The 27,389-nt window shown below is 38.0% G+C and overlaps 1 protein-coding gene across 1 annotated transcript in view; it reads left to right on the top strand.

Moving 5' to 3' along the window:
• SLC13A3 (solute carrier family 13 member 3) overlaps positions 1 to 27,389 on the top strand; it is an 86,228-nt gene that overhangs the window by 45,377 nt on the left and 13,462 nt on the right. Inside the window, exons 8-12 of the mRNA XM_053693641.1 lie at positions 212 to 316; positions 5,064 to 5,161; positions 11,615 to 11,727; positions 16,478 to 16,639; positions 17,106 to 17,243. Of these exons, the coding sequence (XP_053549616.1) occupies positions 212 to 316; positions 5,064 to 5,161; positions 11,615 to 11,727; positions 16,478 to 16,639; positions 17,106 to 17,243 (616 nt within the window). The remainder of the gene's footprint in view (positions 1 to 211; positions 317 to 5,063; positions 5,162 to 11,614; positions 11,728 to 16,477; positions 16,640 to 17,105; positions 17,244 to 27,389) is intronic.

Here is a 27,389-nt window from a genome sequence, read left to right as displayed (position 1 = left end):
ATTCTGGAGTAGACTGTTCCTTTAAAGTTTATTTTGACTTGAGTGTCCCTTTAAAGGTTTTCCTTATTTTTTATATGAGAGGCCATTTTCAAATATATTACAGTTTTTTACTTATTGAAAAATCCTTGGATATTGCTTTTACTGCATAAATATTTGGATAACTTTACATGCTATTTTACATTCTAATGTGATGTTATGTTTTCCTCCCTAGATTTGCTGAAAAGGCTGTTTTCTTCTTTTTTTGCCTTTTTGCAATACTTCTATTTACACGAGATCCAAAATTTATACCTGGATGGGCAAGTGCCTTTACCCCTGGGTAAGATATCATTTTGATAAATAAAATAAAAATCTTATCAATAATATGTTCATTTTTTTACAATGATATTACTTATTGGGGGTACATTTTAGCTAAATAAGACAACTTTTACATTGCTGATGTTCCTCATGTTTAGCTGGATTTTAGTTTAGTGCTTGTAGCAGGTTGTTTTTAGCTCCCACTAAAGTCAATGAGATGCAAGAAATTATCATTTGCATTGAGCCTGTTAAAAACTCAAGCTACCAATACTATTTTCAATCATCAGCTTCCTCTATTTCTCATAAAGGGTTATAATGCCCTTTAAAACTAGTAAATCAAATTCATATTAAATAATTAAATGTTAATTAACATACAAAATGTACCTATAAATATTATTACTAACATAATAAATTCTTAAACATTATATATTAAAGTTTTAATATATAATATTAAGTGGCAATCATAGGTGAAGGTGGTGTGCAAAAAAAAAGGCTTTTTATTATTAATTTAGCATTAAAAAGCAACATACTCTGAGATGCTAATTTTCTTCTCACAACTACCTAATTGCTGAAAATGAAAATTAGGGTAGGGTTACATTAACCCCTTAATGACCACAGCACTTTTCCATTTTCTGTCCGTTTGGGACCAAGGCTATTTTTACATTTCTGCAGTGTTTGTGTTTAGCTGTAATTTTCCTCTTGCTCATTTACTGTACCCACACATATTATATACCGTTTTTCTCGCCATTAAATGGACTTTCTAAAGATACCATTATTTTCATCATATCTTATAATTTACTATAAAAAAAATTATAAAATATGAGGAAAAATGGAAAAAAACACACTTTTTCTAACTTTGACCCCCAAAATCTGTTACACATCTACAACCACAAAAAAACACCCATGCTAAATAGTTTCTAAATTTTGTCCTGAGTTTAGAAATACCCAATGTTTACATCTTCTTTGCTTTTTTTGCAAGTTATAGGGCCATAAATACAAGTAGCACTTTGCTATTTCCAAACCATTTTTTTCCAAAATTAGCGCTAGTTACATTGGAACCCTGATATCTGTCAGGAATACCTGAATATCCCTTGACATGTATATATTTTTTTTTAGTAGACATCCCAAAGTATTGATCTAGGCCAATTTTGGTATATTTCATACCACCATTTCACCGCCAAATGCGATCAAATACAAAAAATCGTTCACTTTTTCACAAATATTTTCACAAACTTTCGGTTTCTCACTGAAATTATTTACAAACAACTTATGCAATTATGGCATAAATGGTTGTAAATTCTTCTCTGGGATCCCCTTTGTTCAGAAATAGCAGACATATATGGCTTTGGCGTTGCTTTTTGGTAATTAGAAGGCCGCTAAATGCCACTGCGCACCACAAGTGTATTATGCCCATCAGTTAAGGGGTTAATTAGGGAGTTTTTAGGGAGCTTGTAGGGTTAATTTTAGCTTTAGTGTAGTGTAGTAGACAACCCCAAGTATTGATCTAGGCACATTTTGGTATATTTCATGCCACCATTTCACCGCCAAATGCGATCAAATTAAAAAAAACGTTAAATTTTTCACAATTTTAGGTTTCTCACTGAAATCATTTACAAACAGCTTGTGCAATTATGGCACAAATGGTTGTAAATGCTTGTCTGGGATCCCCTTTGTTCAGAAATAGCAGACATATATGACTTTGGCGTTGCTTTCTGGTAATTAGAAGGCTGCTAAATCCTGCTGCGCCTCACACGTATATTATGGCTAGCAGTGAAGGGGTTAATTAGGGAGTTTGTAGGGAGTTTGCAGGGTTAATTTTAGCTTTAGTGTAGAGATCAGCCTCCCACCTGACACATCCCACCCCCTGATCCCTCCCAAACAGCTCCCTTCCCTCCCCCACCCCACAATTGTCCCCGCCATCTTAAGTACTGGCAGAAAGTCTGCCAGTACTAAAATAAAAGGGTTTTTTAAATTTTTTTTTTATTTTTTTTAGCATATTTACATATGCTACAGTGTAGGATCCCCCCCTTAGCCCCCAACCTCCCTGATCCCCCCCAAAACCGCTCTCTAACCCTCCCCTCTGCCTTATTGGGGGCCATCTTGGGTACTGGCAGCTGTCTGCCAGTACCCAGTTTGCAAAAAAAAAGTGCTTTTTTTTATTTTTTTGTTTTTTTTTCTGTAGTGTAGCTTCCCCCCCCACACAGACAAACCCCCACCACCTTGCTTATCATTTTTTTTTATACTTTTAAGACCGTTTTTTAACATGATTTATTAAAGATTTTCTGTAGTGTAGCGGTTCCCACCCGCTCCCTCCCCGTGCACGCGCCCGCCCCCGCCCTCCCGTGCACGCGCGCGCGTCCGTGCGCGCCCCCGGTCACCCCCGCCCACGATCCCGCCCCCCTCCACATCAGCAGGGCCATCGATGGCCGCCACCCGCCTCCCGGTCCGGCTCCCACCCACCAACGCCGCAAGCCACCGATCTCCGGTGCAGAGAGGGCCACAGAGTGGCTCTCTCTGCACCGGATGGCTTAAAAAGGTTATTGCAGGATGCCTCCATATCGAGGCATCACTGCAATAACCGGAAAGCATCTGTAAGCGAGCAGGATCGCTTCCAGCTGCTTTCCACACTGAGGACGTGCAGGGTACGTTCTCAGGCGTTAACTGCCTTTTTTCTGAGGACGTACCCTGCACGTCCTCAGTCGTTAAGGGGTTAAAAATCTGATGACATTTTAGTGCGCTTGTAAAATAGAATGAAAAAAATAGAAATGAGAAAGTATGTAAACATTGTTAAAAAGGGAAGTCAAATGGTTTAACACTGGGACTTTACATTAACAACAGCAATGTAAACTTAGCCTAAACTTGCAAAAATAAACTGCCTTATAAAAATATTATTAGAATTGAGCTAATTTCAGCGAAAAACTTGCCTAAAGTACTAGAGAATTTTTTAGCATTTTTGCTATCACTCCATTTAAACAGAAATAGTGCTTTATTTTTGTTGTTTTTATTTACCTATAACAACTATATATTTTGATCTAAGCCCATTTTGGTGTATTTAATGCCACCATTTTGACACCGAATGTATCCTTTGAAAAAAAATGTTAACTTTTTCACAAACTTTGTTTTTTTTACTGAATTTATTTACATACCGCTTGTGCAGTCATTACACAAATGGTTGTAAAAGCTTCTTTTTGTTTGCTTTTAGTTCATAAATTGCAGACATGCATGGCTTTGCCATTGCTTTTTGGTAATTAGAAGACTGCTAATTGTGGCTGTGTACCACACATATATATTTCCGGCAGTGAAAGGTTAATTAGTACCCAAACAGATCTCTTTCCTTCCTGCCCCTATGGTCACCTCCATCTTAGGTACTGGCAGACAGTCTGCAAGTACGCTGTTTTAGGGATTTTTAAAAAAGTTTTTAGTTTTTTTATGGTAGGGATCCATCATCAACCCTCCCACCTCCCCAATCTTTCCCAAACTGCTCTCTAACCCTCCTACCTTTACTTAGTAGTAACCTTATTAAGTACTCACAGCTTTCTGCCAGTACCCAGGTTATATTATTAATCTTAATTCTATCAATTAAAAAATGTTCTGTAGTGTAGTGATCCCCCTTCCCCCTCCTCTTAAGAGATTGTTAAAAGAGACCCCCTCTCTCCTCCCTCACCTGTTTCTGTAGCATAGGGAACCCACCTCTTCCCCCCAAGCCTCCCCTCTCCCACGATGCACTGGACGGCCACCTCCCTCATTCTCTACCCACTCCACCCACGGCATCACCGCAAGCTGATACTGACAGAAAAATTAGTTCTTCCTTACCACATGAAGGCAGCTGCCTTCTGCCCCTAGCTGCAGTCTTAACTGTCAAACCTGACAGCAAGGACCTCAGCATGAGCCAAAAAGTAAGCTGGCTAAAGTACTGTGGGGCTTAGTGCCTACATCCATTAGGCTTAAGTGGTTAAAGGGACATGAAACCCAATTTTTTTCTATCATGATTCAGATAAAAGATAGAACTTAAACAACTTGCCAATATACTTTCGTCATTACATTTGCTTCATTCTCTTGGTATGCTTTGTGAAGGAGCAGCAATTTACTACTTTGAGCTAGCTTAATGCATCGGGTGAGCCAATGACAACAATTATATATGTACAGCCACCAATCTGCAGCTAGCTCCAACTAGTGCATTTCTGGCCATGAGCCTACCTAGGTATACTTTTCAACAAGGATACCAAGAGAAAGAAGTTAGAAAGTAAAAGTAAATTGGAAAAATGTATGCTCTTTCTGGATCACAAAATAAACATTTTGGGTTTAATGTCCGTTTAAATAGACATGTTAAATTGTCATGCTAGAGGCCTTAGTCATGAAATAAAAATGTTCATATCTATCTATCTATCTATCTATCTATCTATCTATCTATTAATCTATCTATCATCATCATATATCTACCTATCTATCAATCTATCTATCTCTATCTAACTATCGATCTAGAGTTTACATTTTAATTCTATTATTCAGTTGTAAGTTCTTTCACCTGACTTTAAGGTGACTTTAGAAGCATATGTCATTATAAATGATACCCAACTAACTGCAAATGTTTTTTTCTACACTTACATATTAATAGGTCTTTTCATTTCATATCTAATAAGTATGAGTGGCAAGTGATCCTTCAAACACAATGCATTTAATTAATGTAATCATTTAGAAATTTTAATCTTCTTTGGCTCATGCCAAGAAATTCTACACTATTATTACTTCACTGTTATTCTAATTCACAGATTTACCTCAGACGCAGTTACTGGAATAACTATATCCATCATACTGTTCTTGTTCCCTTCTGAAAAACCTTCTTGGAGATGGTGGTTTGACCTTAAAGGTATAATTTAATAAATGTATCTGTTTTTTTTTTGTTTGTTTTTTTTAAATTGGTGCATATTTAAGTATTTTTTAACCAAATAAAAGGTTTGCTTGTTGGTTAGGAATACCATTAAAAACATTTGCATAATATAGAGTTTTTAAACCTAACTTTGCCTCTTTTCATCTGTCTTAGAGAGGGGTTTTATTGATCAATAAAATTCCATGAAAAAAAAAATAGAGATAACATTAGCATATATAAAATAAAAACCCTAGGGGAAAGATTTGCTTGCTGTAAAAATGAGGAAAAGGCCCTTTACTATTGAGACTTTACATTGGTTAAAAATTCAAAAGATACAAAAAAAAAAGAAAAAAAAAAAAAGTACATTTATTGAAATCTAACTTTATTAACCATCCACTAAGTTCAACATTTGTTAAAGTGCATGTAAAGTGAAGACTATCGCTCTTCGTCATATTATGCATCTACTAAAATAAAAAGGACTTTAACTCATGATTTTTTTTATACCGCATCCTAATTCACAAAATCAGTCTATTTACCAAAAATTATTAGCCGTGATTTCTCCACCCGCCATTTTGTCCCTCAATTCACAAGTGATTGACATTGCAGTCTTCTAATCCACAGTTACCCTCCCCGGGGCGTTCAGCCCCTTTTCTGCAACATCACGCAATGCTTCTGCACATGCATTTTTAACTCCAACAGGCCCATTTATCAAGCTCCGTATGGAGCTTGAAGGGCCGTGTTTCTGGCGAGTCTTCAGACTCGCCAGAAACACAACTTATGAAGCAGCGGTCTAAAGACCGCTGCTCCATAACCCTGTCCGCCTGCTCTGAACAGGCGGACAGGAATCGTGGACATCAACCCGATCGAATACGATCGGGTTGATTGACAGCTCCCTGCTGGCGGCCGATTGGCCGCGAGTCAGCAGGGGGCGGCGTTGCACCAGCAGCTCTTGTGAGCTGCTGGTGCAATGTTAAATGCGGAGAGCGTATTGCTCTCCGCATTTAATGAGGTCTTGCGGACCTGATCGGATCAGGTCCGCAAGCCCTTTGATAAATGGGCCTGCATGAGCTATTCAGATCCAAAGCGCGTCCACGACACACGCATGCGCTACACAGAAAATCACTAATTTCCAAGAATAATACTGTCTTCTTTCTGTAATGCATGCGCATATCTACTAACGATGTAGACACGCATGCGCAAATTGAGTACTCCACGCTTTTTAGCTACGTAATAGAGCGGGCGGAACAGCTCTTTACGTCAGGGACTAGAGTTGCTCACAAAAACATTTATAAAAAAAATATGGCGGTTAAACTAAAGAGGTGTTTGTGAATTAGTAGTGAATACCAACTATCAGAAAATTTACAATCACTTTAAGCTGCATTTGCAGCTTTTGAGACTCAAATTAGCGAGCCTGCAACTGCAAATTTAATAAGCATAAGCTGCTTCTTTCGCCTTTCTACTACCTCAGAAGTGACAGGATCAATCACCTCAACACAATCATTTGGGGTGATTGACATACATTACTCTTGCTCTTGTGCAATGCTATAGTAAGCCACGTGATGCAGCATTGCTAGTGGTGATTGCAGGAGCATAGGTCTACCTGCAATCATGCTAAATTGTGCCCAAAAAGGGACTAAAACCACCCTTTTTATATACTTTATATTGTATAGTGTGTAACAATAGTTTAGGGGACTTGACAGCGCCAGCATACTATTGAATGCACATGGATGAAGCAGAACATTGTTGGAAATCTGCTGCCATGTAGTTCTGCAGACACATGCACACTCCTGAGCTTACATCCCTGATATATATATATATATATATATATATATATATATATACAGCAGACAGGCCAGCACTCACAGTTAACATTTCATCCACCCAGGGTGCTTCCATGGTATTGATAGTAGTAAAGAATGGGGATGCACTCGCCAGGATTTCCAAAGCTACCTTTAATGTAACGTTTCGGGTTGTTACCCCCTTCATCAGACAATACAAAATAACAATACACAACCTACTTACCACAGTGCCTTTTAAACTAACCTAAGTGATACAGTTCCAGGTCAACATCTGTGATGCCACTCCCACAATCAGCAATCAACAGGTGTAGACCCACACTGCCTTTCCAGTGTATGTGACTACCTAATCATACAAACATATTAACTAAAAGTGAACACCAAGTGCCCTATCTTAATAAAAAGAATCACATAGCAAAAATGAATACATAACATTGCTCATAATGTTGCTCATAATAGGTTAAACACAAGTTTAGGAGCTTTGGCAATAATAGGCTGTATTGGCACACTTTAGGCGCTCATTCATGTTGCAGTACCTTTGATTGGCCATATCAAGCCTTACCCAATAATGGGGGCCGTTGTTGCTAGTTTTGGTTGCTATGGCAACCACCCACAGGCTGTAAACAGATTAAAGCACATATGGCTTATCAGGGACTGATATCACAGTTTCCCAAAAGGTTCTTTTCTGCTCCTCTAACCTATTATGAGCAATATTATGAGCAATGTTATGTATTCATTTTTGCTATGTGATTCTTTTATTAAAATAGGGCACTTGGTGTTCACTTTTAGTTAATATGTTTGTATGATTAGGTAGTCACATACACTGGGAGGGCAGTGTGGGTCTACACCTGTTGATTGCTGATTGTGGGAGTGGCATCACAGATGTTGACCTGGAACTGTATCACTTAGGTTAGTTTAAAAGGCACTGTGTTAAGTAGGTTGTGTATTGTTATTTTGTATTGTCTGACAAAGGGGGTAACACCCTGAAACGTTACATTAAAGGTAACTTTGGAAATCCTGGCAAGTGCATCCCCATTCTTTACTAATACAGGGAGTGCAGAATTATTAGGCAAATGAGTATTTTGACCACATCATCCTCTTTATGCATGTTGTCTTACTCCAAGCTGTATAGGCTCGAAAGCCTACTACCAATTAAGCATATTAGGTGATGTGCATCTCTGTAATGAGAAGGGGTGTGGTCTAATGACATCAACACCCTATATCAGGTGTGCATAATTATTAGGCAACTTCCTTTCTTTTGGCAAAATGGGTCAAAAGAAGGACTTGACAGGCTCAGAAAAGTCAAAAATAGTGAGATATCTTGCAGAGGGATGCAGCACTCTTAAAATTGCAAAGCTTCTGAACATGATCATCGAACAATCAATCGTTTCATTCAAAATAGTCAACAGGGTTGCAAGAAGCGTGTGGAAAAACCAAGGCGCAAAATAACTGCCCATGAACTGAGAAAAGTCAAGCGTGCAGCTGCCAAGATGCCACTTGCCACCAGTTTGGCCATATTTCAGAGCTGCAACATCACTGGAGTGCCCAAAAGCACAAGGTGTGCAATACTCAGAGACATGGCCAAGGTAAGAAAGGCTGAAAGACGACCACCACTGAACAAGACACACAAGCTGAAACGTCAAGACTGGGCCAAGAAATATCTCAAGACTGATTGTTCTAAGGTTTTATGGACTGATGAAATGAGAGTGAGTCTTGATGGGCCAGATGGATGGGCCCGTGGCTGGATTGGTAAAGGGCAGAGAGCTCCAGTCCGACTCAGACACCAGCAAGGTGGAGGTGGAGTACTGGTTTGGGCTGGTATCATCAAAGATGAGCTTGTGGGGCCTTTTCGGGTTGAGGATGGAGTCAAGCTCAACTCCCAGTCCTACTGCCAGTTTCTGGAAGACACCTTCTTCAAGCAGTGGTACAGGAAGAAATCTGCATCCTTCAAGAAAAACATGATTTTCATGCAGGACAATGCTCCATCACACACGTCCAAGTACTCCACAGCGTGGCTGGCAAGAAAGGGTATAAAAGAAGAAAATCTAATGACATGGCCTCCTTGTTCACCTGATCTGAACCCCATTGAGAACCTGTGGTCCATCATCAAATGTGAGATTTACAAGGAGGGAAAACAGTACACCTCTCTGAACAGTGTCTGGGAGGCTGTGGTTGCTGCTGCACGCAATGTTGATGGTGAACAGATCAAAACACTGACAGAATCCATGGATGGCAGGCTTTTGAGTGTCCTTGCAAAGAAAGGTGGCTATATTGGTCACTGATTTGTTTTTGTTTTGTTTTTGAATGTCAGAAATGTATATTTGTGAATGTTGAGATGTTATATTGGTTTCACTGGTAAAAATAAATAATTGAAATGGGTATATATTTGTTTTTTGTTAAGTTGCCTAATAATTATGCACAGTAATAGTCCCCTGCACACACAGATATCCCCCTAAAATAGCTATAACTAAAAACAAACTAAAAACTACTTCCAAAACTATTCAGCTTTGATATTAATGAGTTTTTTGGGTTCATTGAGAACATGGTTGTTGTTCAATAATAAAATTAATCCTCAAAAATACAACTTGCCTAATAATTCTGCACTCCCTGTATATATATATATATATATATATATATATATATACACACACATTATCTCACAAAAGTGAGTACACTCCTCACATTTTTGTAAATATTTTAATAAATCTTTTCATGTGACAACACTGAAGAAATGTAAAGTAGTGAGTGTACAGCCTGTATAACAGTGTAAATTTGCTGTCCCCTCAAAATAACTCAACACACAGACAATAATGTCTAAACTGTTGGCAACAAAAGTAAGTACACCCCTAAGTGGAAATGTCAAAATTGGGCCCAATTAGCCATTTTCCCTCCCCGGTGTCATGTGAGTCATTATTGTTACAAGGGCTCAGGTGTGAATGGGGAGCAGGTGTGTTAAATTTGGTGTTATCACTCTCACACTCTCTCATACTGGTCACTGGAAGTTCTGCATGGCACCTCACGGCAAAGAACTCTCTGAGGGTCTTAAAAAAGAATTGTTACTCTACATAAAGATGGCCTAGGCTATAAGAAGATTGCCAAGACCCTGAAACTGAGCTGCAGCCCGGTGGGCAAGACCATACAGCGGCTTCACATGACGGGTTCCACTCAGAACAGGCCTCGCCATGGTCGACCAAAGAAATTGAGTGCACATTCTCAGCGTCATATCCAGAGGTTGTCTTTGGGAAATATACGTATGAGGTTGAAGGGGTGTGGTAGCAACCAGGTGAGGAGTAGAAAGACAAGCGTGTCTTGCCTACAGTCAAGCATGGTGGTGGGAGTGTCATGGTCTGGGTCTGCATGAGTGCTTCCGGCACTGGGGATCTATAGTTCATTGAGGGAACCATGAATGCCAACATGTACTTTGACATACTGAAGCAGAGCATGATCCCCTCCCTTCGGAGACTGGGCCACAGGGCAGTATTCCAACATGATAATGACCCAAACACACCTCCAAGATGACCCCTGCTGGACTAGTGAAGCATGTCTCCAGACCTAAACCCTATTGAGCATCTGTGGGGCATCCTCACATGGAAGGTGGGGGAGTGCAAGGTCTCTAACATCCACCAGCTCCGTATTGTCATCATGGAGGAGTGGAAGAGAACTCCAGTGGCAACCTGTGAAGCTCTGGTGGACTCCATGCCCAAGAGGGTTAAGGCAGTGCTGGAAAATATTGGTGACCATACAAAATATTGACAATTTGGGCCCAATATCAACTCAGGGGTGTACTCACTTTTGTTGCCAACGGTATAGACATTAATGGCTGTGTGTTGAGTTATTTTCAGGGGACAGTCAATTTACACTGTTATTCAGGCTGTACACTCACTACTTTACAGTGTAGCAAAGTGCAATTTCTTCAGTTTTGTCACATGAAAAGATATAATAAAATATTTTAAAAAATGTGAGGGGTGTACTCACTTTTGTGAGATACTGTGTGTGTGTGTATATATATATATATATATATATATATATATATATATATATATATATGTTATCCTCAATAAAATTGCCCCTGGATATTGTTTTTAAATGCGAGCATATGTGTACTGGTGTGATGAACAATTAGTATTACTTAAATTACCTCATTTAGGGCCTTAAAATCCTTACAAGGGCCACGGAAGGATTTAATACTCATAACTTACCCAGAGCATTAGTGTTTAAATCCTCTGTATGAGGTGGAGTGAGAAAATGTGTGTGCTCTAATACATTGAACAGGCAATGTTTGCATTATTGACCCTAGATATATGTTTATACAGTTAAACACATACATAAAACCCTGCTCTGTTGCAGCAAACTTACATATACCTGAATGATTCATTTTTTTATTAGTGCGTTTTGGCAATAACAGTTATTAGTGGTGCTTTTACTTTTGACTGTGGAACTCTGTGTGCCTCCCTACCATAAATGGTTCCTGGAGATGCCACTGACAATCACATGGCCTCTTTTTTGGGGTTAAACAGTTATCTAGGGTCAGTAACACATTAACACGCAGTTTTTTGCATTAGAAAAGTGTGGTTTAAAATAGAGGACATTCTTTCCTGCTCTAGTGGAAAGTTTGAGTTGCAGTTGAAGCTTACCCCTAATCTGTTTTTTCTTTTAGCTCCAAACAACGATAATAAGCCTCTATTATCTTGGAAGAAAGCCCAGGAAACTGTACCCTGGAATATAATTTTACTGCTAGGAGGTGGCTTTGCCATGGCTAAAGGTTGTGAGGTAATGAACAAGAAGTATCTTCAATGCAATGTGCAGCTATTTTTAATGGAAACTTTTACTCTAGGTAGGCACATTAGAAAACAGCTATTTCAAATGCTGAAATAAAAGAAAAGGATATATGTATAAACAATTTAATAAACTCCATCAGGTAAAATGGACCATTGGGAACAAATTAAAGGGGAGGGAAACATAGGGCACACAATCATTTTTAATTAAATACATATCATCCATCTGCATTACATTTTTTTTCATGAACTCATTGACAAAAGCGTAATTATTATGAACAGAAAATAAATGGTATCAAGAGAGGCACGGATTAGAGCACACTTTGGCAGCACTATGCTTGGCCACAGAGGCAAAATAAAAGTACATATGAATGAATAACTGGTGTTTACCTTTATTGAAAAGGAATATATTTCAGCACTCACAGTAGTAGAAATGACACAATAATGTTGAAGTTATACATCTCAAGTTGTAGGACACACAATAATCACAAAAGAACAGAACTGGGCAACAACTTAAGTGGCACTTAATCATTTGATGTCAGGAAGACAAATACTCTTTTTTTTTTGTAGAGAATTAAACATATGAACCAGTGCCTGAAGTTATTACATTGTCACTTCCATACAGATTGTAGGAAGTATTATTAATGGTTTCTACGTGTTCTTTGCTTTAATTTTGTGATACTTGATTTTAACAGCGCTGCAGAATCTGTTGGCGCTATACAAATAACCGATAATAATAATAATAAATGTGAACTATCTTTAAAGGAATATGAAACCCACAAATGTTCTTTTGTGATTCAGGCAGATCACACAATTTAAAAAAAAGTTTACAATTTACTTCTGTTTTCAAATTTGCTTTGTTCCCGTGATATTCTGTGTTGAAGAGATACCTAGGTAGGTGTCTTGAGCACTGCATGGCAGGAAATATTGTTGCCATCTAGTTGTCTTGCAAATGTATAACATTCTTGCAAAACTGCTGCCCTATAGTGCTACAGACTCGTGCATGCTCCTGAGCTTATGTCCCTTCTTTTCAATAAAAGATACCAAGAGAATGAAGAAAATGGCATAATAGAAATAAATTAGAAAGTTGTTTAAAATGTAATCTCTATCTGATTCATGAAAGAAACATTTTGGGTTTCATGTTCCTTTAAAGAGCCATAAAACATGTCATGTAGCAAATAATCTCATTTCTCTAAGTACAATATATAATTGATTTGAATTTACTTTACCTTTAAATTGAATCTAGATGGTAATGTCCCTCTCAAATGCATTTCTCAAATGTATTCATTGCTCTTGCAAGTCTCACTCTCACCTTCTCTCACTCACACTCCTATTACTGCTTGATGCTGGTGACATCTCTCCCAACCCTGGCCCGTATCAATTACCAAACTTTTACACTTTTGCTCAATCAGCCAAAGTAAAAACTCTAGGCCATGCAATTCTAACAATCTCATCTCCATTAAACCACAGTGCTTAACCCCTTTTTTTTCTTGTGCTCTCTGGAATACTTGCTCTGTCTGCAACAAACTTATAAATGTTCACAATCTGTTTGTTTTTAATACTTCAACCTTTTAGCAATTACCAAAACCTGGCTATCTTCTTCTGACACTGCTTTCATTGCTGTTCACACACACGGTGGCCTCCACTTTAGCCATACCCATAGGCCAGGTGAGAGACATGGTGGCAGTGTTTGGATCTTATTCTCCCCCTATTGCACCTATCAGTACCTGACTCTGCTCCCATCTCTCTCCTTTGAAGTTTACTGCATTCGCCTGTTCTCCCCCTCTCTCTCAGAGTGGCAGTCATGTACCACCCTCTTTGACCAACCTCCCAATTCATAGACAACTTTGCTTCCTGACTTTCTCACTTTCTCTTTCCAAATATACCCACTCTAATACTGGGGAACTTCAACATCCACATTGATAACACATTTGCCCCTACTGCCTCTAAACTTCTTTCACTCACATCCTCCTTCAGTCTCACAATCCACCCTTTTCCCTACTTGCTGCCATGGACACGCTATTGACCTGGTATATTCCTAACTCTGCTCTATATCTGACTTCACCTGTCACCCCTTTTCCATTAAAGACTAACACCTGCTGAACTACAATCTTAAACCCACTTCTCCCTCTCTCCCTCTCCCTCACACCTGCAGAAATCTGCACGCTGTGGATCCTCTCTAATTTTTCAAACTTATTCAACATCTCTTTCCTCACACTTTCTCTATAACCTGTCCTTATATTGCTACAGCACACTAACATTACGCTCTGCACTAGACACTCTTGCTCGTCCCCAACTGCGCAAAACCCAACTTCATCAGTTACAGCCTGGCACTCTCAGCAAACACACTACTTGCAAAAATGCTCCCACACTGCTGATGGTGTCTGGAGGAAATCTTGCTCTGAACTTGACTTCATCCACTATAAGTTAATTCTTCATTCATACACATCTGCCCTTCACTTAGCTAAGCAAACCTACTTTTCGTCTCTTATATCTACTCTTTCATCCAAACCTAAATGACTCTCTCTACTTTCAACTCTGTCCTCTACCCTCGTGCATCACTCCTTCATCTGTCTTTATTGCTCAAGACCTAGCAGACTACTTTTTAAACAAAAAGCATACTATGCAAAGCAACATCCCAACACAAGTCAGCAATCTTTCATCTTCACTCCCACACATCCCCTCTGCCACTCTCCATCTCCCCCTCCCAGCCACTAAAAATTAAGTTTGTTCCTTACTGTCTTCCTCAAGTCTCAACCAGATCCCATTACATCTAATTCCTTCTCTGTCTTCCACCCTCACTCCAGCTCATACTCACATATTCAACCTATCCCTTTCAACAGGTTCACTCCAATCTTGTTTCAAACATGCAAAGGTTACTCCCATACTCAAAAATCCCTCCCTTCAAAGTACCATCCCATATAACTGCTTCCACTAACATCAAAACTCCAATAATAACTAGTTTATGACTATCTAACCCACTTCCTGTATTGACCCCCTGCAATCTGGCTTCCATCTCCAACACTCAACCAAAACTGCCCTCACCAAAGTTACTAATGATCTTCTTTCTGTGAAACATAACAACCACTACTCTATATTTATCTTACTTGACCTTCAAACTGTATTTCACACAGTTGACCCCTCCCTCCTCCTACAGACTTTCAGCTCTCTTGGTCTCTGTGACACTGCTTTCTTTAGGATTAACTCTTATCTTTCTAACAGATTCTTTTCTGTGTCATTTGCTGGTGGCTCCTCCTCTTCAATGCCTGTCTGTTGGAGTACCCAAGGCTCTGTCCTTGGTTCTCTACTCCTCTCCATTTATACTTCTTCACTGGATAAACTTATCAACAACTATTGCTTCAAATATCACCTCTATGTTGATGGCACTCAACACCCTGCTCTCTCTCCCTCTGTCCTTTCTCAGATCAGTGACTGCTTAGCTGGCATTTCTTCCTGGATGGCATCTCACCCCCTAAAGATTAACATGTCCATTTCTAAGCATCTTCTAATCTCCCCTCTAGCTCAATCCGACCATCACTATCTTCCCATTACCCCTAGTCTGCTGCCTCAGATTTTCATTTGACTCCAATCTGTCCTTCATCCCGACATCCAATTTCTCTCTTCATCCTGTCACAAATACCTACGTAATATTTCCAAAATTGAGTTCTGACACCACTAAGCAACTAATCCACTCCCTTGTAAGTTCCCGAATTGACTACTGCAATAACCTACTAGCTGCCCTTCCTCGCTCCTGCCTTTCCCCCTTCAATCCATTCTAAGTGCCTCTGCCAGGCTAATCCATCTTCCCTGCTGATCTGTATCTGCTGCCCCTCTCTGTGAGTCCCTTTACTGGCTCCCCATTTACAGCAGAATTAAATTAAACATTTTTACCCTGACCTACTAAAACCTTTCCAACGCTGCTCCCCATGACGTGCTCACTAATCAACAAATATACTCCAGCCTAACCCTTAAGATCCAACAATGACCTGCTCCTTGCATCTTCTATCTTCACCTCTTCCCATTCTAGACTGCAGGACTTCTCTCGTGTGGCATCAACCATCTGGAACGTACTTTCTCATGCTGTCAGACTTACCCCTAATCAGCCTTCATTCAAATGCTCCCAAAATACATTTTTGTTCAGGGAAGCCTACCACCCAACTCAGTAACAAATGAATTTCACCTACCTAATAATTGCCCCATCTATTTCTGTATTAACATCATTCTCATCCTTGTAGTCCTCACCTTCTGTTTCTCACCCTCTTACTCTTCTAGATTGTAAATTCCACAGGAATAGGGCCCTAAATTCATCATGTATTTGTTTGATTGCTTTACTTTTATCAATTGTACCCATGGACAGCGCTGCAGAATATGTTTATCTCTTTTTTTTAATGTTCTATCATTTTTATCTCCATTGCCTTCATTCTCTCTCACCCTATTCTCTGTCTACCTTACTAATTGTCTCTCAGTAGCATATTTTGTCTAAACTTTTATTTTCCTCAGTCTTTCCTTGCTTCTCCCTTGCTTGCTTTCTCTTTCATTCTCCCTCTCACTCTGGCTACTTTCTCCTTATCAACTAACTTTCTAATACTTTATATTTCTGTTTCTGCTACAGCGACATCATTGTACAGAAGATATGTGTGTGCCAAAGCTATATATTATCTTACAAATTGACAACTGGTTATACATTTTATTCATTGTAACAGACTATGTCTACCAAAGAGCAACATTCATGTTTATGATTCCAGGTTTCTGGTTTGTCCACATGGATAGGAGGTCGTCTACATCCCCTTGAAGGGCTTCCACCACCTCTTGCTGTTCTTCTCGTTACTATATTAATTGCCTCCTTCACAGAATTTGCCAGTAACACTGCTACAATTATAGTCTTCCTACCTGTGCTGTCTGAACTGGTACGTAAGATTTTTAATATTCTTGAATTTAAAGGGACATAAACATATTTTGTTTTCCCATAATGTTTATTTATGCATAGTGAAGAGAAATTGAATATTCTTTATTTTACCTTCTAAAATACAGAAAGTATGTACTGAAGGCTTCAAAAGCCCTCCTAAATTTTACATGGTAATTGATCACTATAGTGGCTCATTTATATCTGACACAAATTAGCCTCTGTAGAGGAGATATTAGGTTTTATAAGGGGCATGTCCCTTGCAAATTTTGCTAACAAAATGAATGTTTATAATTCTGTTTTCAGACCTTTTTTAATGTACTGTTTAAACTATTAACAAGTCTTTACAAAACACACACCTCTGTTATTTATGCTTGGAACCAAGTATAGTTAAAAAAAATATATAACCATATTTCTACATGGATTTTGACCGTGCTTGCCAGATTAATAAGCTATTTTCCTTTCTGTAGGCTATCCGTCTTAAAGTCAACCCCTTATATTTAATGATTCCTGGAACTGTTGGCTGTTCATATGCCTTTATGTTACCGGTTTCCACGCCTCCCAACTCTATTGCGTTTGCTACAGGGCATTTATTAGTCAAGGACATGGTAAGATTCTGTATTGTGATGATATGAAGTAATAAAATCTGCGACATTTCTTCAAAATAGTTATACTGCATCATTAGAGGTTAATATATTTGTCAACTGGCAGATATATTTTTAAAACAGTAGATAGATCTGTATCTCTGTATGTATCAAAAACTGAGCAGAGAAGAACAAACATATTCAACCTAATATCTACTGTACTTTATAGTTCTTTTAGTGCATATAAATGTGTAGTTGTGACTTCTGTGCTGAAAAACAGATCACTCTCTATTTTAACAATGATTTGACATTATATTCAAAACAGCTTATGCAATGTTTTTTTTCTTTGACATTCTGTGATGTTACAAAAGATTTTATATTGCACCTTGTTGTCTAGAACGGCATTCTGTCTAGCAGTTAAAGAGATATAAAACTGTATTTATTTTCTGTATGAAGCAATTTTAAAACAGCATAACACTTTCCAGTATATTGGTTATTGCCATGTACTATATGTAGGTAGCAATCTACTTCTTAGTAAATCCCACCGTGTATTGTGCAGTTTTCTTTCATATACTGCCCCTCTGTTTTAAAATATTAGATGATGATGATAATAATATTTTAACCATCATCCTGTGTTTATTTGTATAATTTATTTCTTTTAAACAGGGTTTCGGCTACTTTAAATTTAAAGGGATATAAATGTGGCCCTTAAAATGAATATATGTGTATTTCAAATAACATTAGAAGGAGGGATGTGCAGAATTTTCTAATCCATCATTTGTTATAGAAACATATGCTGATGTTATATGTGCCAGCAGGCAGCTGCATTTGGCTATTTTTGGAACTAATCTATTAGTGTAAATGTGTAACACACACATATCTGAGTTTATATATCTGGATTTGTACAGATTTTGTTTTTCATTAACATTAGCATTAAGGGGTATATTTATCAAGCAGCGGGTGCTTCTTAACCCGTGCAAGTCTTCGCACGGAAACAGGATTTAAGAAGCAGCAGTCCTTAACTCGTCCGCCACATTTTAGGTGGCGGACTGCAATCATCCCGATCAGATATGCGAATGTGCAGGGGGCGGCATTGCACAAGCATTGCACAAGAAATGTTTGTGTAATGTTAAATGCTGACAGTGTATGCTGTCGGGATTAAACTATGCAGGGCCGACATGATTCACTATAGTAATTCATGTCCACCCGGGGTCTGATAAATCTACCCCTAAGTGTCAGATTCTGAGTGAAGCGCAAAATGTTGCTTTCACAAACTCGATATTTGTGCTCCACTCAGAAATACCAGTGCACCCAAATTTGCTCTAGTATTACAAATTGAGTGCAATGCGACCTCGCATTCACATTGCAGGGAAGCTTGGCATTCACAAGAGCGCGCTTCCATAGCCTCCAATATGACCCTCATAGCAGAGAACCTAGCGCAGCGAAGGGGGTAAGTCGCGCAGCGATGAGGCTTCACATTTTAAATATATATGTATAATCATATACACATATTAACACATAAATATATGCAGTATGTATATAAGCATATACATATATATTAGCAGTTTTAACAAAGTCCCCATAGACTGCAATGTAAACACCTCACACCCGCTCACTTTAACCCCTTCTAACTGCTTCATGCAGTTATTTTTTAATTAAATAAAGACGCTAATTTTTTTAAATTTTCTTTTTTAAAGAACACTACATTTAATTTGGAGGGCAATTGGGGCACATTTTTAAAATTAACCAGAGATCTGATCTCTGGTTAATTTTCTGAGTTCTGATTGCTACCACGAGCCCTTGTAATGACTGGTTATTTACTGTGTGCCCGTAAATGGCGAATTTGCCCTCCACTTGTATCTAGCCCTAAATGTGTGTCCCGGTAAATTGGCATCTGTCAGATTGCTACATTCTGAAGAGGGTATGAAAAATGCAGAAGTTGAATGAAAACATAAAAAATAGTAACATAAAAAAAAGAAATGAAAAGAAAACAATCTTATATACAATACTCTAAATTTAATTATTGCAAATAATTTTTGGCGTATATAATTTACAGATAAAAATAACATATGCTGCCAAGTATTTGCTACCAGCGAAAAATAATTATCAGTGATAATTCACAAAAAGTGGTTACACCCAATGTAACAAATGAATCCAAACAAAATGTCAGTGAATTCACACCCTTATGTGTATTAAAACACACCTATATTTGCATTAATAGTGCAGTGTTTTTTGTATCATCTTATAATGTGCAAGAAGGCTTGAATTTACCAAAGCATACCTGACAGCTAATGAGTGCTCCCTTTGCAAAGCTCAGTATGTTTTTATCAAATATGAAATATCTAAATCCTTTTTGGAAATGGGCAGTCATTAAAAGGCTGTGAGCTTTAAAGGGACATTAATCTAGATAGAAAGATAGATTGACTTTTTTTTTATCTAAACTTGGACATTTTAATATATGTAACTTTTCTATATCTTTTTGGGACGTCAATGTGCATGTGCACCAGTAGTGCTGTGGGAGACTTCCTTATCAGCCAATGAGATTATATCCCTTGGACCAATTGCTTTCTACAATTTACTGTAGTTTTATTAACAAATTTTCTTTTTTCTCTTGTTATCCCTCATTGAAGTATAAACCTATGTAGGCTGATAGGAGCTTAGGAGTGTGCAAGTATTGTTAGCAGTCTATGGCAACAGTATTTGCAATATTATATAACACTGCAATAAACAATGTTCCAAATACTTCTGCCAGATGGCTATATAGACGTGCACGCTCCTGGGCTCACCTAGGATTACTCTTTACCAAAAGAATACCAAGAGAACTAAGCAACATTGATAATAGAAGTAAGTACTGGAAAGCTGTTTAAAATTTCATACTCTCACCAGTCAATTTAGGTTTCATTTTGACTTTATTGTTTCTTTAACATTTTTCATACAAAAAGCCAAACATATTCCAATAGTGCTCTTTCATATAGTTTTTTTTTTTTTGGAATTGCAGCTTTCACACTTTCACACTGTGTAGAAACATAGGGCTCAATTTATCATTTAAAAGGCGGACAAGGTTTGCTGTCATGAACTTTGTGTGTCGAGCCTCACAGCAATTTAAAATTGTACAAGCTATACTGCTTATGTAATGTTGCCCCTGCTCACATGCAGCCTGTCAATCATTCGGATCGGATCTGATCAGCATGACTGAAATCTGCAACACTTTAGGTGGTGGAGAGGTAAAGTAGCATCTGTCTTACGACCGCTGCTACTTAACTAGCATTTCAGGCTCACGTGAAACGCAAGGGCTCTAAAGCTGCACTTGCAGCTTGATAAATGGATCCCATAGGTTTTGATGGCAGATAAGACCCATAGGACCACCGATTCTGCCCAACTTTCCTGTAAAGTATAAGCTTTATTAGCGTGTAGAACAGCCTTATGCTGATCCCAGGCATTCTTGAAGTTCCACACAATTTGTCTTTATCACCTCTAATGGAAATTTATTCTGCTAATCAACCACCATTCTGTGAAAAAGTGCTTCTGTAATTTACTCCTGTACCTACTACCCTTCAAATTGTGATCATGACTGCTTGTTCTGTTGTTGCTCTTTCAGCCTCAGATTTATTAAGTCCCTTAAAACACTTGAGAGTTTCCATCATTTCTTAATGATATCACGGGTCGTGGTACACATTATTGCTGGACAGCACTATCATGTTCACACAACTTGACATTACAAATCCACGGTTAATTCCATTTACCAGAGAAGGCTTAGTGCGGCCGACATTACTCTAGTGCAACATATAGTTTTAATGGATATAGCGTCCGTTCTAATTAGCGTGCATATTACAAGTTGAAAGTTATAGTTTGTGCTCAAGCGAAAGCCAAAACTGCACTAGAATATTTAACACAACAGGAGGCCTGAAGTAAAATGCAAGGCTCAAACCGTTTTTGTTCACAAAACACTTTAAAAATATATTAAAATAAACTATTACACACATACATAAACATTTCAATTAAAAAAAATAATGCTTTATAAGGGTTAAAAGAGATATGGCAAGGAGTTTGACTGGAATGGCCTCCAATATGTATATATATATATATATATATATATATATATATATATATATATATATATATATATATATATATATATATATATATATATATGTATGTATATATGTATATTAGAAGGAAGAGGTTTGAGAAATCAGCGCTAAGTGGAAGCCCAGAGACTAGTATTAATATATCACTGCAAATGCTGCCTAAAATCTGGACAGGGAATGTCTAGGGTCCCCACCCCAGATAGTCCACTGCCCGAATTAAATGAAATAAAGGAGTAGCAAAGGGTGATAAAAGGCGCATGAACAGTCAAATAAATGCAGTAATAGCTGCAGATATTAGTGTAGTCCTAGCCACAGATGAGGGGTCAGTAAAAATATAGCACAATTAATAAATATTAAGCCTAGTTAAAAATAACAACGTGGTAGTATAAAATTAGACCCGCCCCCAGCCGGACCAATCATTGATACAGATAATGGTCATCTGACCATTGCATTTGACAGGGGGGTGTGTACTGGGCCACCAATGATTAGAGACCTTGTCTAGCTATGCACTAGGCTGCTTTATTTTGGAAGAAATTCATGAGCGTGTCTGGAAAAAACTTTAATCCCAAGATGCGGGGTCTATCATCTTAGATAAAAGGCTCTTCTGCGTGAACCCGAATGGCTCCTGTAATCATTGTTTTTGTTGTTGTTTGATGTTGTTGCTCAGTCACCAAATCTTGGATTTTATACTACCAAGTTGTTATTTTTGACTAGGCTTAATATTTATTGATTGTGCTATATTTTTATTGACCCCTCATCTGTGGCTAGGACTACACTAATATCTGCACCTATTACTGCTGTATTTTTGACTGTTCATGAGCCTTTTATCACCCTTTGCTACTCATATATATATATATATATATATATATATATATATAATGTGCATATATAAAATATATAAATACATACATACACATGTATACACATATAAAAACACACACGCACACATGTGTATGTGTATGTGTTTTTAAGCCCTTCCCAGTCAAATACCTTGAAACATGCAATACAATTGTTATTAATTTTTAACATGTTTTAATGTGTTTTGAATAGAAATACTTGAAATTCCAATGTTCTTCACTTTGAAAAATAAGTTATTTTCATTTTAATATTTTTATTGAGGATTAAAGAAACATACAGGAGTTCTGACATGCAATAATACAAACAAACAAATATTATGTTCCATAGCAATGGAATGACATATGAGCAGATAGGTGTATACATGCACAATCAGCTGGAATACAAAAACATAGCCGAAATATCTAAATAGTATATGCGTAAGAAGATAAAACAAAAACTATCCAATACTAATCCTCGTTTTTTCTTTTTTTTTTTTCCCCGTGACAAAAGTGAGGCCACTTTTGGACCTCCAACACATCTATTATAAGAAAATAGAAGGGGGGTTAATAATATAAGGTCCCTTATAGACCTTTTAAATAGCATTGTACCATATTAATCAATACCATGCTCTATACTTCTAGATCTCTAAAATATTCAGGTCTCTTTTGGACCTTCAAAACCTTATTAAAACACAGCATATATATTCAGCTTGTATAGTAATAGTAGTATTAGTTGTATTCCATAGAGGGTCAAAATATAATAATCCAGCTATAGGGGAGACCCTATCATAGTATAACACACATATATATATATATATGGAGGGGACTATAAGTGTAACAAATTTAGAGATATAATTTAGGATACTTGAAAGGGTGTAGCATATAGTAGTTATATTAGTCTGCATTTAATAATGAATGTACCAACTGATATACAATTGACAAGATTTAAATTCACAGCGCACTGTAAATATAGACACCTATGAAGCTGTGCTAACAGACATAGAGGCTTGTGATCCCAGCCTACTTAAATAACTTATAAAAAAAAAAACTAAACATAAAAAAAAGAAACACGAGCACTGTTGAAATTTCACCCTAAATAGGATCTAGCTTTATGTGAGATATTCATATTTTTCATTCTATATAGTATCTCACATAACTATAGGCAAATATATAGTCTAAATAGCAGGAAATAAATGTTAGCTTCTTAGGCTACGTTCTATATAAATACATATATATGGAGAAATATTTCAGAGATCTTGATCTTTTCATAATAAAGCTAAAGTTACTATCTTACTGAATCACAGATTTGAAAAAAGTAAACTCATAGATAAATTCTCATTGGTTAACATAAATTTGTAAGCTAGTTACACACTGAAAGTAATATGGTGCAGTATTTTAGGTAATTAGTGTGGGGAGCATATAATAACATAAGAACAAGTATCTGCACATCCATACATTATGGCATAGGAATATTTAATTGCAGACGCTAAGTCTTTAACCCATAGTGCTCCTAAAGTATTGTGGTATACTGTCTCAGGTTATAAGTATAGGGATCATACAATGTCAACATAATAATAAATAACTGCATCTCCATAGGTTGTGGAAAGAACAAAGTAGCCTTAGGTATGAATTATCACTAGACATCCGGCATAATTGCCATCATTAGGATAAGGCTAGGCTATATAGATATGTCCCAAGATTATAATCATATTTGGCAGTTCTGAGAAGGTAGTTATGTCTTAGATCATTTCCAAATCATACGTACTGCTGATGATTCTGTACTGGGAGTAACTTATCCTATACCAGTCTTGCAGCAATGTGGGACTATCCAGGGACTAACGCACCTTTTGCTGACTCTGCCACTCAGAAACTTGGGGTCTATGGTGTATACCGCTGCTCTCACCATATTCCCACCATCACCATCTGGACACTGTGACTCAGGGAAAGTCTGCCAGTCCTTGTCAACCGCTTCCTTATAAAGTGGCAAACTTTTATGAGGCTGCGATATGTCCTGACTAGAGCTCCACACAAGGGATACACGTCCAGCTGACACGCCGATCCCACATATGGAAGCCGGTCCAGGTAGTGAACCTCTATCGGTCAACACGGGTGTAGAGGTAAGTTTGGTGGTCTGATCTCCAAATTTATGGCGCATCTCAAAAGCACCACCTGCCACATTGGGTGTTATCTCGCCTGGTCTCTGCGGCGTGTCGCCTGCACTTTGGCTGCAATCGTTTGAGACCTCATGTTCCCGTACCGTGGTCCGGGATGAAGTGAAAGCCTCCCGTATCTCCCACAAAAGACTGCATTGGCATCTATCCAGCATATGTAGTAGGCTATTTAGTAAGGTAGCGTTCCTTATCTCCATGGTTGGAGGCAGCATGGCTCTTAGGGTAATACTTTCCTGATAGGTATCCATCACATTCATATAATAGGACCGGGTACAGTAGCCCTGATAGATTATAAGTGTAGCCCAAGGGCTTGTAGTAACTGTCGTATCTATGTACGAAGCGTATCTGTGTACGTAGTGACCCAGAGGTCTGGGAGGAGAATGTAACCGGTAGCCTTAGCCGCGTTGTGCACTGGTTGCAAGTCTATAAAGGCCTAGCTCACAAAAAAATGTACGCAGCTCACTTGGAGAACATAGGTCAGGGTGTCCGTAGTCCGCTCCTGGACTTTTGATATACTAGATAGATAGTCTTAGCTTCCCAGCAAAACAATCCTTGGTAGATATCTCTTCTTAGATGAAAGTAGAAAGCAAAGTTTATAAATATAAGCAGGAGCTTCTCTAAAACACGTCCTGCCGCTCCAAGCATAGGCTCCGCCCCCGAAAAATAAGTTATTTTTATTTTGAAATAGATATTTTTACATATATCTGTATATACATTATATCTTTATATATGGTACAGGGGTAGAAAAATATCACTGCAGTTTACTAGTTACTAGTTTACTAGTTACTAGGTGTTAAAAGTTACTCGCCCAAAGGGAAAAGTTACTAGTCAACTCAATTTTCTACTCGTCCACTTCTATTTGAAGAACATAGGGATATAAAATATTCCAAACTCATCTTTGGGTTAAGTGCAGTTGATCTAGCGCTTTGTCGGGTTCACTGCGAGCTATAAGGGAATTTATTTTCTGTAACGCTCCCCATAGAAGCCATCAGGTAGAAGAAGTTAGCAGGGTCACACTACAAGTCCTGAAGTCTTTTGCTCACATGCTAACTTTTTAGGTTAAACTTGTAATACGCACGGAAATCCAGCCTCATTAAAATTTTAACTTGAGTGCAGTAATCGCCCGAGCGAAAAAAAAAAAACTAGTGTGCCACTTGTAATTACAATATTTTTCTGCAGATGTGCAATAACATATTATGGGAATAAGAAACACATCACCAAACCAAACACATCACTTGCCTTTTCTGGAGGCGCCAATCCAGACTTGTTACTGGAATAGACACAGCTAACCACAGTCATTTTGTGTTTCATATCCCTTTTACTATGCCACTACAGTCATTTATCTCAGTGCTTTTTACAATCTTGCATTTTAGCCAATCAGTGCTGGTTCTTGCATAACCATTATCATTCTCCACGGAAGTGAGCACAATGTTATCTTTATGGGACACATGAACTAGCACTGTCTGGCTGCTGTGTAAGATTTAAAAAGCACTAACCCTTTCCGGTCCTATAAATTTTAGTTTTATTGCTCCAGCAGGTCTTATTTAATTTTGCTAAACATATGCGTTCATGCAGGTGAATCACAGACATTAGCTAGTAATAGAATCACTCTGCACCGAAGTGCAGAGCAGCGGCAAAGACAAATCTGTGCACCCACCAGCACACATAGCCCATAGCGGCCAGGTCCGGCTAGAAGCTCTGGTATATATGTGCCGCACAGGCAAATAAATGACAGCTATAGTGTCCTAGTTGGATTAACCCCTTGCCACCCAGAACCTTCCTAGGCAACCTCATGATCATGTGACAGATTGGCTTCTATTCCGTACAGCACCAAGTCCCTTGCTACTGTGAGAAGACCTGTCTGATTCACAATGAGATCCGTGTCTCATATCCGGATCCGGAAGCGTCCCTGTATGGGCTGTAGAGCTCTTGTGTGTGTGTACACCCCTTCCAATCACAATGCCAGATATCCTCGGTGTAAAAGTCATGTTGGAATATATCCAACATTAGCCTGCAAGAGATAAAACCCTTTGTCGGTTATATTCCGACATAGGAACGGAAAGGGCTAAGATAAGGGGTAAGGTGCTGGGGATTAGAAACAGACAAACTTAGAGGTTATAAAGTATATTAATATAACAATGTTGGTTATGCAAAGCTGGGGAATAAGTAGCAAAGACATCATCTATCTTTTTAAACAATAAAAAAAATCAACTATACTGTCCCTTTAACAAACATCCATTTATCCGCAGTTTCCTATGGGGAAATTCTTAAGGGCAGCTGAGGACTTGCTGTCATAGCATGAATAAGGACATGTAAGTCCGAAACCTGCTGTTATTTGCTGATTCTGCAATAAACCTGTGATTAAGAAGTACACTGTTCGGAGTGCTGCTGTATTTTTGGAATCCTTGGATATCACTGCAGGGTTGTGTGGTCCACTGCTGCAGCTTTGCACCCAGCTTCAGGTGTGTGCTGGACTATCCTTTTGTATCTTACATGTACAGCAGGTCAACCCTAATTAAAGTGGAAGTAGTAGCTAGTACTTTTCTACAAGCCAACAGCAGCACAAAAGAAGATGCATTATATTTTTAATGGAGTTAGGATTGTCAAGAAAAAAAAGACACAGGAATCAACTGCAGAAAAGTATTTGCAGCCTTTATAGTAACAGTTTTATCATCATGAACTAACCAACTAACTTTTTTTTGTTGCATGCATTTGTGTAGTATGTTTTTTTGTTTTTTGGCTAAAAGACCATTCATTTATCGCTCATAGACAAATGCACTGAATATTGAAAATTCTTTGTGCTTTTACATCTGTCTGAATTTAAATGCAAATGTTTGTTACCTTTTTTTTAGCATCTTTTTAAACCGCTATCAGTTGCTGATAATGATAAACAGCTCCAATGCAAGCTTGCCCGTGATCTTTAGCAATATCTTTTTACTTTTATAATGAATAGAATATTGGAACTAGTTTTAAAAGAAAAGAATAAGCTATGGCCACTAAATAAACAATTAAAAGCTTTTAAAAATGTTATTTAGCATGTTACGCAATCTCTTCAAATCATTATTTGAGGAACCT

This window comes from Bombina bombina, chromosome 1 (assembly GCF_027579735.1).
Source record: "Bombina bombina isolate aBomBom1 chromosome 1, aBomBom1.pri, whole genome shotgun sequence".
Classification (NCBI taxonomy): Eukaryota; Metazoa; Chordata; class Amphibia; order Anura; family Bombinatoridae; genus Bombina; species Bombina bombina.
This window is presented reverse-complemented; position numbering and strand designations above follow the sequence as displayed.